The following is a 15,277-nucleotide window of genomic DNA, read 5'->3' as shown; positions in this document are numbered from 1 at the left end:
AACAAAGATTGACAAAGGAACCTATAACTTCAGCCAGCCCCAGAGATATATTAGTTTAAAACATAAATCAACCATAATATATTTCCTTGTTTTCGCAGACCAACAAAGTTGGGTTGAGGAACCTATAACTTAAGCCAGTTCAGCAATCACCCCCCCCCCCACTATTAACATAAAATATGAATCTACAGTAGTCTCTTCCCTGTTTCTTGCAAACCAACAAAGATTAACAAAGGAACCTATAACTTCAACCATCCCCGAAGATATTAGTTTAAAACATAAGTCAACCATAATATATTTCCTTGTTTTTGCAGACCAACAAAGTTGGGTTGAGGAACCTATAAGTCAAGCCAGTTCAGCAATCACCCCCCCCCCCCCCCCACTATTAACTTAAAACATGAATCTATAGTAGTCTCCTCCCTGCTTCTTCCAAATCAACAAAGATTGACAAAGGAACCTATAACTTCAGCCAGCCCCAGAGATATATTAGTTTAAAACATAAATCAACCATAATATATTTCCTTGTTTTCGCAGACCAACAAAGTTGGGTTGAGGAACCTATAACTTAAGCCAGTTCAGCAATCATCCCCCCCCCCCCCCGCACTATTAACTTAAAATATGAATCTACAGTCGTCTCTTCCCTGTTTCTTACAAACCAACAAAGATTAAGAGAGGAACCTATAACTTCAACCAGCCCCAGAGATATTAGTTTTAAACATAAGTCAACCATAATATATTTTTCCTTGTTTTCGCAGACCAACAAAGTTGGGTCTTAAGCCAGTTCAGCAATCACCCCCCCCCCCCCCTGCACTATTAACTTAAAATATGAATCTACAATAATCTCATCCCTAGTTCTTGCAAATCAACAAAGATTAACGCAAACCAACAAAGATTAACAGAGGAACCTATAACTTGAACCAGCCCCAGAGTTTATAACATAAGTCAACCATAATATATTTCCTTGTTTTCGCAAACCAACAAAGTTGGGTTGAGGAACTTATAACTTAAGCCAGTTCAGCAATCACCCCCCCCCCCCGGCTATTAGCTTAAAACATGAATCTAGAGTAGTCTCTTACCTGTTTCTTGCAAACCAACAAAGATTAACAAAGGAACCTATAACTTCAACCGGCCCCAGAAATAGTAGTTTAAAACATAAGTCAACCATAATATATTTCCTTATTTTTCGCAGACCAACAAAGTTGGGTTGAGGAACCTGTAACTTAAGCCAGTTCAGCAATCACCCCCCCCCCCCCCCCCCCCCGCGGCTATTAGCTTAAAACATGAATCTAGAGTAGTCTCTTACCTGTTTCTTGCAAACCAACAAAGATTAACGGAGGAACCTATAACTTCAACCGGCCCCAGAAATAGTAGTAGTTTAAAACATAAGTCAATCATAATATATTTCCTTATTTTTCGCAGACCAACAAAGTTGGGTTGACGAACCTGTAACTTAAGCCAGTATCACCCCCCCCTCGGGGGGGGGGGGGGGGGGGCTATTAGCTTAAAATATGAATCTACAGTAGTCTCTTACCTGTTTCTTGCAAACCAACAAAGATTAACAGAACCTATAACTTCAACCGGCCCCAGAGATATTAGCTTAAAACATGAATCTACCATAATATATTTCCTGGTTCTTGCACACCTACAAAGTTTGATGTAGAAACCTATAACTTCGAACCAATTTAGCAAAAGAAAAAAGCAAAGTCACACATGAACTCATAACAAGAACAGATTTAATCCATGTCAAAACCGAGAAAACCAAACAAGTACCACATGTCATGCCAAGGAGGCCGCATAGACAAACAGACGCTCATAATGTTCAAAGCTGAAAATATCCGACACCTAAAAAGCAATACAGGGATGCAAAAGGAGATATCTGAGTTTTCCCTTTCTGGATAGTATGAGGCAGAGAAGCTACTAGTGCACTAGTGCAGTTGACGCTTGATTGTCTGTCCCTCTCCGGTAGGTAGCAACCGATTCCACGTCAGGGTGAGGATAGATAACCGCCAGCACACCATCATGGGCCGGGACGAGATTCTGTTCCGCTGCAGGCGAGGAGATCGAGCAAGCCAGTACCTACAGATCACACGTTTCCGTCAGATACAAGTTGTCAAACGTGTGTTTTGTTCAGGTAGAGTCACACAAATCGGAATAATACGATGTTCATTTGTACGAGCTGACTCAACTTATAATAAAATAATTATTCGATCTCATAATATAAAATCATTTTTGACACATAATATAAGAGCATTTCTAACACTAATAAAATAATTACTACTTCCTCAGCCTCATAATATAAAAGCATTTTTAACATATAATATAAGAGCGTTTTTGACACTAGATAGAGCGGAGATAGTGCGTGGTTTGTGCGCCTAGCATAGCAGCGTCATTTTATTTTATTTGGAAAAGAAAAGTCAGCACGTGGCTGTGGCTTTGCGTAACCATATGCGTTAGGCGGGATTGGAGGTAGGCCGAGAATCTGGGAGGCAAAATCGGTTGGACTGAGAGCGAGCTCTTCCCCCAGACAGAAGAGTAGAGCTGACAGACGATAATTTACTGTTCAGACGATAAGTTACTGTAACTTTTTTCCTGTTGTCAGCGCCCCTTGGTGATACAGTGATCTGTGTAATCGGCATCTGGTGCCTGTTATTTTTTTACAGCAATTTTGATGTTCTATTATCGGCGCGCCTGCTCCTTTTCCCGTTTAAAAAGCAAACATATTCTACTAACTACTCCACATTGGGGTAGTCAGTTGAGGTGAAGTGCCGTTGCAACCACCACGTGCATATAATAATTATGAGCATGAAACAGACGACACGCCGAGAGAGAAATAGGACAAGCTAGATGGGGAGAGGCAGACAGGGAAGGAGAGACAGGATGAGGTTAGAAGTTTATACTAAAGCGTCCTCGTTACGATTTGGTGCGTCGTGTGGCAGGACATTTGCAGAGCATGTATAGAGTATTTAGAAAAGGAAGAGCACCTAATCAACGAGGAGAACCATGTTACCTACTTCTCCGTCTCATAATATAATATAAGATCATTTTAATACTAATGTAGTGTTAAAAACGCTTTTATATTATAAGACGATGAAGATGAAGGGAGTGGCAGTCCCACTGCACCACGTGCTATCCCAAGGTTTGGGTTGAGCGCACCTGGTTCGTTACTGCATCTGCAAGTTCCCCAAGTACGTGCTACTAATAAAACCTGTAGGGCCCAGGATTAAGAGGTTGAGAGCGTACCAAAACTTTTGCAGGCCGTCTTTCAACTGATATTTTGGTTCAAGAGAAGCATCCGGCGGGATGAATGGACGTTGCTTTGAGCGAACAAGGATCGACTTCCACTTTGATAGTAAAAAAAAAGAACAAGACAACGAATCTGACGGAAGGGAAGGAGAGGATGCGTGTCCTAAATGCCAGTGGCCATCGCCACGCAGCAGCCCCGCAGTAGCAAATCTGAATTACGTATTTGGACGGCTCGTTCTGCTCAATGTCGTTTACGGTTATGGAAAACAACAGTCGCAAAATTGAGCGGACGTGTGCTCCGATTTAAACGACGCAACTATAGATGTGTGAGAATGAACCCGGCGTTTCCAAGAAAACGACGCAACTACAGGTGTGAGCGCACAGGAATTCTGGCGCATCATATAATGGACAGAAGACTATGAAGCTATGCATTGTCTTGTGCCCCCAAAATAGAGAAGATCATTCGCACATTCTGCAGGAGCTAGGGCTTCGCACAGCCCTTTCGCACCCATCACTGCGTATTTCAAATGTTTCTCGGGCTAAGACGATCCTGATGGCCCCCGCTAGGGGGCAACGTATGCTACCCGAGGTTTCGCAGGGAAGAGGCATCAGCAGTGTCCACGAAGGAAAGCAAAGCACCATGCCGAAATCGTCTCATCGTAGCATGAGAAACGTAATCTCGAATCTCGATGTACCACGAGAACTGCAGACTTGCAACTTACATGCAAGTGAGTAATGGTTTTTGCTTTGTTTCAAATCACCAGTTTGGATTCAATAAGGCCGGCCATTACATGAAAGATGTTCATACATATATATCTATATATCAATCAAAAAACTAATAATTCCTCTAGCAAGCTATGCAACATTCTACCATGACTTCTTAAACTACTGCAGTCAAAACTACAGACCCTATGTAAAAAACAGAACTCCAGAATTCAATCAAGATAGAATACGCTGATATCAATTTATTATGCAAGCAACAAATATCAACAGATAATGCACATAAAACTATCAAGAGGATAAATGTGTGAATTTGTCAGATAAACTTTATTATCTAAGCCACTAGTTCTGATCCGCTTAATTGTACCCGTATTGCACAACCACATACCCACCACGACGATGCAACATTCATCTGCAGCACCTATCCTAGTCTATACCATGACTTGTTAATTAATTACATGATAGCTGAAAGGTTTTCTGTCGGTCTATATTAGTGCAATTAGGATATGCTAGGTGTGACTTATGTCTCACATTCTAAGTTTTATGATTAGTTTAGCACTATCCAGGATGATTGGCAGTTATCAATATTCCAGGTAACAACCGCAATTTTTTTAACTTATGTCAATTATTATATTCCTTACCAAACATCCCAGAAAACTTATGCTCCTTGATTTATCCATGCAAAATTGTGTTTGATCCTCTTAAGTTAGCTAAATCTATTACTATATCCATAATTTTAGCAGAAAAGAAATAGCAAACAAAATAACACACTAGGTGCAGAGGTGAGCTTACCTGAAGCAGTACTAAATATCAAGATTGGTTTCCAGATCCACGTTGTAGCTGCAGCAGTAAATTGTGAGCAAACTGGAGCGTTGCCTGGTACTTCTTGTTCTTATCCGCCTCTTCAGTAGCTTGAGCAGAACCAGAAGCAACATTTTGTTGCTGTTGTACCTGAGAGGAGAAATCCGAGTTTACCCTATCAGTGGGGAATGACGTTGACTGATGGAGCTGTGCCAAATTCCCCATCTGGTTATTTGCTGCCAATGGTCCATCATTCATTTGGTGTGGGGGAGGGACTGGTAGGTTGGTATTGCTGGACTGGAAGTTAGACTGGCTAACTGTTCCTAAGGAACCGTAATTGTTTTGAGGAGCGTAATAGTGTTCTGGTTGATACTGCTGCTGTGTAGGGAGAGCAGACACGGGTCCTTGTGTAGGGAGAGGAGGTGGTGGAGGCAAGCTTAAGGTAACCTCAGGGTTGTAAGCAGTATGTATTGGGTGCTGCTCCTGAGCACCGACCATGCCCCCATAGCTTGCTGGAGCTTGCCTGCCGAACTGCTGACCCGATTGCTGAAGATTACCCACCTGCTCAAAGGATAAATAAGAGGTCAGTGTTAGATTTTCATCTTCCCATACGATAAGAAAAGTAGATGCATCATGCAACAGTGATGCCACAGGTCTTCCTGTGGAGCTCGGGGTTACCTGACTATTTGCTGGAACTGTTGACTGCACATTTGGCATAAGTTTAGCTAATGTGGCCATAATATCAGGCTTGAGTGACTGTCCTTGCTGTCCTGCTATTTGGCTCATGGGAAAGCTTGATACACCTGACTGAACTGCTTCCTCACGTAAAGATCCCCGATAATCAGCATCCTGATGATGGTTGCTATTAACAGAGCCCATATTGTAATTTCTTTGCATCGCTAGCATGGTATCACCACCATCATAATAAGCTTGTGACTCTGGTCCAGTCAGTACAGGTCTCTGGACAGCAGCATTGGACATCTGTGGAATGTGCAGTACCACGCCATAAAGGCGCTCTGGACCATCAACTTGCAGAACATTCGTCAGGAAATCAGATGGCGGGACCAAAAACAAAGTGGTTCCTGCATCAACTTTAACAACCCCTGCGCGACTTTTTGAGCCCAAGTACCGCAGAAATTCAGTGTAAGACACAAAATCATCTTCACTGTCTGGTAAGAAGAAGACAATTTCAAAACCCGAAGCATCTCCATAGTGTTTTGCCAGCATATCTAATCCTGTTCTAGCGGAGATATTAACAATGTCCGGCCTGCAAAGAGAAGTGGAATATATGCAAGGTCAGTAAACTATACAAGAAACTTTGGAAAAAAGTTGAAGTTGTTTGTACTCACAAAGGTATCTCAATGCCCCTCCTTATAGGCAAGCAGCGAGCACGACAAACAGGAGATCCACCTTTGGCAATACTGCCACGCCAGAAGTGCCCAAGGGATGACGTTTGGTGTACCGTGCCCTGGATCCGAATAACAGAGCTAAAGCTCTCATCAGCAACTGACTGAAGACCCTCACTGCCTGCCCTTACATGGTAAGGGTCCATGCCAGCATCCAACCTCACCCTTTTGGCTTCTCTCGGATCAAGCGCATTATGACCAGAATGTCCAGTCAACAAAGATGAGCCAGCTTCAGGTGCTGGAAGGATACCACCAGTGATTGGCATTGCACCATAGTCCAAGTATCTTGATCTTCCACGTCGAGGATCATACCCTTGTGATGTGCCATGACTACTGCGACCAGCACCAAAATAATCAGGTGCGGCATATGGACTATCATTGTACATCTCTGATCTAGGGAACCCAGCAGGCGGTGTTAGGCTATCAAGTTTACTGGGTGCAAGCCCACTGCTGGAGAAAAGAACATGAATCCTTGTATCATTGAAAAGACGCCCATCTAGAAGATTCTTAGCATTAGAAGCTCCTTCAATGGTTGCAAACTCCACAAAAGCATACTGCCTTTCTGGAAAAACCTTGATGTTTGTAACCACACCATGTGCTGCCATAGCCCGCCTTAGTGCCTCCTCATTAACTTTATGTGTATTGGGTAAACCCACCCAGAGAACATTGGTAGGATTTTTCGCCTCTCTCATTCGTACTCCAGCAGAACCCTGACAAACAGAACATGATATGACAGTAAGCAACCCGCAGATCAAAGAGGACAGTACAACAGCAAGAACCAAGAGAAGTAAACAGCAGTACCTTTGCATGTCCAACTCCAATTTCACCGGGTGGCAATGATCCTCTACTGTTGAAGTTGCCTGCTTCCGACCGTTCCTATCCAAATCAGTACAAATAACTAAATAGTAAGACAGCGTTCCTTCAAAAACTGCAGCCTAGAAGTACTATTCACAAACTCAAGTCAAAAATAATAGATGCATACCGCTCTGCCTCTGGACCTCTGGAAATCAACACATAATTCCTTGCCCCCTAAATATGCCCCATTCAAGGCTCTATGGGCAGAAATGGCATCTTCCAGCTTCTCAAAGTCGATGTATGCAGAAGTTTGATCATGGGAGAATGCAACACCTTCAATCTTCCCAAACTTATGAAACTCCTCCTCTACCTCCTGCTTTGAAATAGACGGACTAATTCCTCCAACCCATAGGTTCCTAACAGCTCTAGCCTGTAAAAACCAATCAACAAACACAAGTAAGCATCATGAGGGAATAAATCTTCACACAACACCAGCATAGCAATTTCACCATAGAACAAGAAACGATCACCAATCTAGGAGTATTTCTGTACCTACTTATAAAGGATAATGTTCAAAAAAGCGGAAAGCCACAGCTTAGAGCAATGGGCGCTTAAGCGCGTTTCAGCATTTTTTTTAAAACTTGAACAGAATTTGACTGTTTTGTGCATCTAAAATAAGAAAATAGGAAACATGGCACATGGGTAGTTGAAGTAGCATCTAAAATGCACTTAACATAACAAATACACATCAGTTTCACACAGCAAGAAAAATGACAACTAAAATGCAGTTCAGTTCAAATAGTCATAGCCAAATGCAGATCATGTAGCCATGATTTGGCCAGAATCTGAAGGAAACAGCTCCCATACAGACCCTAATAATAAGATAAATGACATACTGCCATCATTGCACAAGCAGCTAAGCAGAAGCAGTTCAAAAACAGCCAAATTCTGGCCAAAATTTTAAAATACGCTTAATCTACCGCTTAGGGCAGAAGCGAAGCATTTTGCCATCGCTTGCCGCGCTCCCCTGGACCGGACCACCCCCGTCGCCGCAGATCCGGTGTGCCGCCGCTCGAATAACTACATGCATCAGAGCTGCTGGAGGCCTCAGCCCACACCGCCTAAATAAACCACAAATCACAAGCACCGAAGTCCTAATTACCGGAAAATTCACATCATACTGCAGCCAGATCCCGGGGGGATCCAAGGTGGGAGCGGATCGGAGTGGGGGAAGGAGGGAGGGGGTGAGAAGTTACCGGCCGGGCGAACTCGACCCGGATGAAGGCGCCCTTGACCTTGGACCCGCGGAGCGCCTCGAGGGCGGCCCGGGACTCGGCGACGGAGCGGAAGAGGACGAACGCGTAGCTGCGGGAGCCGGCGCGCGTGACGGCGCAGTCTAGCGCCTCGTGCGGGGCGAAGGCCGCCATGACGTCGTCCTCGCCCGCGTGCGCGGGCAGGTTGCCGACCCACAGCGCGTTCGTCTCGTGGGCGGCCCCTGGCGCGGCGGCGGGGGCGGCGGCGGCCGCGGAGCCGGAGGGCTCCGACTCCTTCGGCGGGGAGGCCGGCGGGCTGGAGGCCTCGGAGGGCCCCGCGGGCGTCGGCTCCGACGACATCGCCGGCGGCGGGATCAGGGCAGGGAGAGGTCGCCGGGGCCTAGGGTTAGGTTGTGGGGAATTGGGCTGGAGCGTCTGCGATGGGGAACGGAACGGGTGTGGGGGATCCGGCCCGCGGGTCGGACGATATATACTGCGGTCTGCGGGCGGGGCAGGGACGACTGCGCGCCTGCGCCGAGTCCGTGGGCGGCACCGCTTCTATCCTTTTTTTTTAGGGTAGCACCGCTTCTTATCCTTGCTCCAACATCCACACACGGCACCTATTCCCATCACCGCTCAGGAAAAAAAAAGATTGACCTTGTATAAGCCGCATCCGGCGCCGTCCGATCCTACGCGATCGTGTGACGCGGGCGCCTGTGTGTCCTCACGCGAAGGTAGTCCATCTTGTGCTAGCGTCCCCGTGAATGCCTTTTTCTGAGGATCCTTCTTACACTTACTTCACACGCAAGCTTTGCCAGATAGCCATCCAATCCAATAAGAGTCGCGCAAGGGGCGATCGATCGGTTTGTCCACGCCAGCAGCGCTATGAAACAAAAACAACTGGAGACGCGCGGGCGCTGGTTGGTCTAGAAGAAAGAGGGAGGAGAAGGAAATCGCTTGGGTCCCTTCTCTGCCGACGTACGCCACTTCCTTTTCTTTGACCCCATCACATCACACGCAACCTCCCATCCCCTCGTCCCTCTCACAGCGCCGCCCCGATCCACCCGCCTAGCCGTGGTTCAGCCGATGGCGCCGCGGTTCTGCTCGGGCGCCATCGCCTGAAGGTCGTCGTTGCCGTCGACGAGGACAGATGGGAGGATGCCGCCGCAATGGATCTGCTCCCCGTTCCCCTCCACCATCGGTGGCCATGTGCGAGTGTCTCCCGGGATCCAGGTGTGGTCTCGCTGCCATTGATTCCAGAGGAGAAAGGGGTGCTCTTCCATGTCAGCTAGATGAGAAATAGGAGGACTAAGGCGCCGGCGAACAAATCCGACCTAGCTCTTTTGGCCACAGCTGTAGCACACCATTACCCAATCCCGATATCTCTGCTGCTCTTCTCCAGCCTCGCCACCGCCTGCTACTCCACTTATAATCTCCCTCGCCACGCCACCATCACCTACTTCCTGTGCTGCCGTGGCGAGAAGATGGTGGTGGGGACGGTGGCACCGGTGGGGAGATGGGTGCACCGCCACCGTAGGCGCTGCTAGCGCCACCGCCCGCGTCAGGCGGCCACCGCGACAGAGGGGATCGTCAAGAGGCCCAGTATAACCATACGCCGGGTCTCTACGCCTCAAGGGACCCCAAATTCAGTCCTATCAAGAAGTATTGCCAGATGATTCAAGTGCTCCGTGAATTACTTTCAGGCATGTGATGTCTTTCATTGGATCAAAAAGCACACCAAGCTTAATCAGGTAGTTATTACTGCTCTGAAAGACATACGTAGTTGTTGATTGCTTCTGCTGTTTTTAGTTAGTTAACTTTGTTGTTTCGATATACCACCACATGTCTGAAATTGCCTTGCGGAGAGTGGGACGATTCATTTGACTTCATATTTTTTGGAATTTGATTTTGGTATAATGTGGAACTAGAATTTGGAATCTATGTATTGCAGAATTTGATGGTACAATGCATAACTCTAATTAATCGTGTAATCTAAACAGAAAAGGTTAGCGAGCTTCTACAATCTTGGTACTTCTGTTATCTATACCACTATGATTGCTAGATGTTTTTGTAGCTTGACTATCATGGGCCTGGTTTCATGGAACCGATCACACAGTTTTGGGTGACGCCGTCTATATATCTAACAAAAGCCTGAGGACCGGGACCTCGTCTGGGACATCGAGGTGAGACCCCAATGCTCCGCTCTTTCGGTTCTATCCGCATAAGATTCTGCGGCGGTCTCCTTCGGTGGGAGAAATATTTGCCTCTTTGAGCCCGGATTTCAGTTTGTACGAGTTGAGGCTCGGTTTTCCTTCTGCATAAAGGTTACTTTACATGCCAGGGATTATGAGAATTTTTTTGGTTTGCATTGCAATTATGCTTGCTGATTTGGTTGCGGGCTGGATTTCTACAGGCAGCGTTGGTGTTGAGTGGGTGGCCCAACAAGAAGAGGAAAGAACTGAATAGCGAAAAGAAAGGCGAAGACAACAACCATGAAGGTCAGAACAACGATGAGGCCTCAGTGTCGAAGAACCGAGGGTGGTGTGGTCAGGTGAGCTCGGGATTGACATAAAAAACACCTCCCCACGTTGCCTTTTGCTTTCTGTTAAATGTTCTTGCAGGCTGCAGCAAACCCATTCATGCTGCGTCCTTTCTCTTACTGTTGGTTGCAGAGGCTGTACCTAAAAGAATACTTCAACTTATGAACATGGAGAAGTTCACTAGGGAAAATATTGCAAGTCATCTACAAATATCACAGCATGGCATTTATTCCCACAATCATCTTTATCTATTCAAGTGTTATCTCTTCGATTCATGATTCGTGAGCATGTGATGCACAAAGAGAAACTTTTACAGAATTGGCACCAACCTTATGTGCAAAGTGGCCTTGTTGTCATGTATCAAATTATATAAGAGGGCCGACTTTTGACCATTTTTTTTGAAAAATAGATTCTTATGCAGAGTCCTTATCCCGTTATTTTATTAGTATCGACATGCCTATCAGTTGCAAAGCAGTTACTAATTTGGCATTATAGTGGTGTCCATGCAAAATGAGTTAAATAGTTTAATCTTATAGTTCCATATTTTCACCTCCCGTTATAGGTGTTGAGTATTGTTGGCTACATATTCTAGTCGTTGCATATAGTGGCTTGTGAAGCATAATCATGAATTGCATATTAGTGTAATTAAGTAGGTTTAGAGTGTGATCTACTGACTAACATGGCTCGGTAAAGGCCTTTCTTAAAAATTTAAAGAATACTTCTTGATTGAAAGTTCATACATGGTAGCCGTTTCCACAAGTAATAAATATTTTTAGATATTTTCCAAGATCTTAAGATTATCATCTTCTGTTACATCACCGGTGACACTGACCTATTAATTACTATCTTCATGTTACATAAGCTTATAAGCGAAAAGCTGGGTGAGGAAGTCTGCAATCCGAGTTTAAGCTTCCCCTGTTTAAAAACTTGCAAAGTGAGAGGCTTAACTTCTTGAAAGCAGTAGCATAGTTTTGAGGATGAGTGAGATACATTCAGAAATTACAGACTCCTTAACATACAATGATCTCCTTGTTTCTTCTTACAAAGAGTGTCGAGTGCCATGGCTGTATGCTTATATCATAAAGACATCTAACCTTAATTTAGTTGTGTATTGAATAGGTTCCTCTGCCATCCCGAGCTAGAGGTTGGGAACCGTATAACTCTACCTGCATCTTGCCCATGCATGGTATTCCATTTATCTTTTTTATCGAAGGTGGTGCGATTTCATTACGTGAAAAACATTCTATGGTCTTCTGATTCTGCCTATATTTGGCAATTGTTTTATCCCTTGGTGGACAATGTATGTCTATTGTTCTTTTTAACCTATTACATTTTATAACTGCTCAAGACTACTCAACTTCTGTGGAGAGCTACTAATAGTTCAGCCCTTCATGCAGAGTTCAAAAGGTTGTCAAAGTGCTTCTTTCCAATTGATATGAGATAACATAAACTTTCATGATTATCAAGAAATAAAAATCCAAGAAAGCATGCAACTTCTGGATGTTGATTAATATAAATTTGAGATGTTAGTTCTGAACTTGTTCCTTTCTCTCATGAAGTAATTGTTGGGGAACGTAGTAATTTCAAAATTTTCCTACGCACACGCAAGATCATGGTGATGCACAGCAACGAGAGGGGAGAGTGTTGTCTACGTACCCTTGTAGACCGGAAGCGGAAGCATTATAACAACGCAGTTGATGTAGTCGTACGTCTTCACGGCCCGACCGATCAAGCACCGGAACTATGGCACCTCCGAGTTTTTGCACACGTTCAGCTCGATGACGATCCCCGGACTCCGATCCAGCAAAGTGTCGGGGATGAGTTCCGTCAGCACGACGACATGGTGACGATCTTGATGTTCTACCGTCGCAGGGCTTCGCCTAAGCACCGCTACAATATTATCGAGGATTATGGTGGAAGGGGGCACCGTACACGGCTAAGAGATCAATGATCAATTGTTGTGTCTCTGGGGTGCCCTCCTGCCCCCGTATATAAAGGAGTGGAGGAGGGGGCCGGCCAAGGAGGGTGGCGCGCCCAAATGGGGGAGTCCAACTCCCACCGGGAGTAGGACTCCCCCTTTTCCTATTAGGAGTAGGAGAGGGAAGGAAGAGGAAGGAGGGAGGAAGGAAAGGGGGGGCCGGCCCCCCTCCCAATTCAGATTGGGCTTGGGGGGCGCACCCCCTCCCTTGCTCCTTTCCCCTACTTTACACTAAGGCCCAATAAGGCCCATATACCTCCCGGGGGGTTCCGATAACCTCCCGGTGATCCGGTATTGTCCCAATCTCACCCGGAACCTTTCCGATGTCCAAATATAGTCGTCCAATATATCGATCTTTATGTCTCGGCCATTTCGAGACTCCTCGTCAAGTCCGTGATCAAATCCGGGACTCCAAACAACCTTCGGTACATCAAAATATATAAACTCATAATGAAACTGTCATCATAACGTTAAGCGTGCGGACCCTATGGGTTCGAGAACAATGTAGACATGACCGAGACACGTCTCCGGTCAATAACCAATAGCGGAACCTGGATGCTCATATTGGCTCCTACATATTCTACGAAGATCTTTATCGGTCAGACCGCATAACAACATACGTTGTTCCCTTTGTCATCGGTATGTTACTTGCCCGAGATTCGATCATCGGTATCTCAATACCTAGTTCAATCTCGTTACCGGCAAGTCTCTTTACTCGTTCCGTAATACATCATCTTGCAACTAACTTATTAGTTGCATTGCTTGCAAGGCTTAAGTGATGAGCATTACCGAGAGGGCCCAGAGATACCTCTCCGACAATCGGAGTGACAAATCCTAATCTCGAAATACGCCAACCCAACAAGTACCTTCGGAGACACCTGTAGAGCACCTTTATAATCACCCAGTTACGTTATGACGTATGGTAGCACACAAAGTGTTCCTCCGGTAAACGGGAGTTGCATAATCTCATAGTCATAGGAACATGTATAAGTCATGAAGAAAGCAATAGCAACAAACTAAACGATCAAGTGCTAAGCTAACGGAATGGGTCAAGTCAATCACATCATTCTCCTAATGATGTGATCCCGTTAATCAAATGACAACTCATGTATATGGTTAGGAAACATAACCATCTTTGATCAACGAGCTAGTCAAGTAGAGGCATACTAGTGACACTCTGTTTGTCTATGTATTCACACATGTATTATGTTTCCGATTAATACAATTCTAGCATGAATAATAAACATTTATCATGATATAAGGAAATAAATAATAACTTTATTATTGCCTCTAGGGCATATTTCCTTCAGTCTTCCACTTGCACTAGAGTCAATAATCTAGTTCACATCGCCATGTGATTTAACACCAATAGTTCACATCACCATGTGATTAACACTCATAGTTCACATCGTCATGTGACCAACACCCAAAGGGTTTACTAGAGTCAATAATCTAGTTCACATCGCTATGTGATTAACACCCAAAGATACTAGGGTGTGATCATGTTTTGCTTGTGAGAGAAGTTTAGTCAACGGGTCTGCCACATTCAAATCCGTAAGTATTTTGCAAATTTCTATGTCAACAATGCTCTGCACGGAGCCACTCTAGCTAATTGCTCCCACTTTCAATATGTATCCAAATTGAGATTTAGAGTTATCTGGATCAGTGTCAAAACTTGCATCGACGTAACCCTTTATGACGAACCTTTTGTCACCTCCATAATCGAGAAACATATCCTTATTCCACTAAGGATAATTTTGACCAATGTCCAGTGATCTACTCCTAGATCACTATTGTACTCCCTTGCCAAAATCAGGGCAGGGTATACAATAGGTCTGGTACACAGCATGGCATACTTTATAGAACCTATGGCTAAGGCATAGGGAATGACTTTTATTATCTCTCTATCTTCTGCCGTGGTCGGGTTTTGAGTCTTACTCAACTTCACACCTTGTAACACAGGCAAGAACTTCTTCTTTGACTGTTCCATTTTAAACTACTTCAAAATCTTGTCAAGGTATGTACTCATTGGAAAACTTATCAAGCATCTTGATCTATCTTTATAGATCTTGATGCTCAATATGTAAGCAGCTTCACCGAGGTCTTTCTTTGAAAAACTCCTTTCAAATATTCCTTTATGCTTTGCAGAATAATTCTACATTATCTCCAATCAACAATATGTCATTCACATATACTTATCAGAAATGTTGTAGTGCTCCCACTCACTTTCTTGTAAATACAGGCTTCACCGCAAGTCTGTATAAAACTATATGCTTTGATCAACTTATCAAAGCGCATGTTCCAACTCCGATATCTCAATACCTAGTTCAATCTCGTTACCGGCAAGTCTCTTTACTCGTTCCGTAATACATCATCTTGCAACTAACTTATTAGTTGCATTGCTTGCAAGGCTTAAGTGATGTGCATTACCGAGAGGGCCTAGAGATACCTCTCCGACAATCGGAGTGACAAATCCTAATCTCGAAATACGCCAACCCAACAAGTACCTTCGGAGACACCTGTAGAGCACCTTTATAATCACCC

General features: G+C 44.7%; 1 protein-coding gene across 1 annotated transcript; it reads right to left on the bottom strand.

Annotated features, from left to right (window-relative positions):
* Positions 1-1,713: 1,713 nt before the first annotated feature.
* LOC125510056 (flowering time control protein FPA) lies at positions 1,714-8,692 on the bottom strand. The gene is made up of 7 exons (XM_048675145.2): positions 8,219-8,692; positions 7,150-7,392; positions 6,969-7,043; positions 6,111-6,877; positions 5,440-6,028; positions 4,753-5,322; positions 1,714-2,073 (listed from the first exon to the last, which is right to left on the bottom strand). The coding sequence occupies exons 1-6, from the start codon at positions 8,573-8,575 to the stop codon at positions 4,771-4,773; spliced, it is 2,583 nt and encodes an 860-aa protein (XP_048531102.2). The 5' UTR covers positions 8,576-8,692; the 3' UTR covers positions 1,714-2,073; positions 4,753-4,770.
* Positions 8,693-15,277: the final 6,585 nt, after the last annotated feature.

This window comes from Triticum urartu, chromosome 5A (assembly GCF_056163025.1).
Source record: "Triticum urartu cultivar PI428250 chromosome 5A, HENAU_Tu73, whole genome shotgun sequence".
In the NCBI taxonomy this organism is placed as follows: domain Eukaryota; kingdom Viridiplantae; phylum Streptophyta; class Magnoliopsida; order Poales; family Poaceae; genus Triticum; species Triticum urartu.
The sequence above is the reverse complement of the archived record's forward strand: the minus strand, read 5'-3'. Positions and strand labels throughout refer to the sequence as shown.

Bases quoted from the DNA above. Each gene is read 5' to 3' on its own strand.
- LOC125510056 (XM_048675145.2), bottom strand. From the start codon at position 8,575: ATGTCGTCGGAGCCGACGCCCGCGGGGCCCTCCGAGGCCTCCAGCCCG. The intron at 7,044-7,149 runs GTATGCATCTAT...TGATTTGGATAG, and splicing joins AGAGGTCCAGAGGCAGAGCG to GAACGGTCGGAAGCAGGCAA. The intron at 6,878-6,968 runs GTACTGCTGTTT...TCTGTTTGTCAG, and splicing joins TTGGAGTTGGACATGCAAAG to GGTTCTGCTGGAGTACGAAT.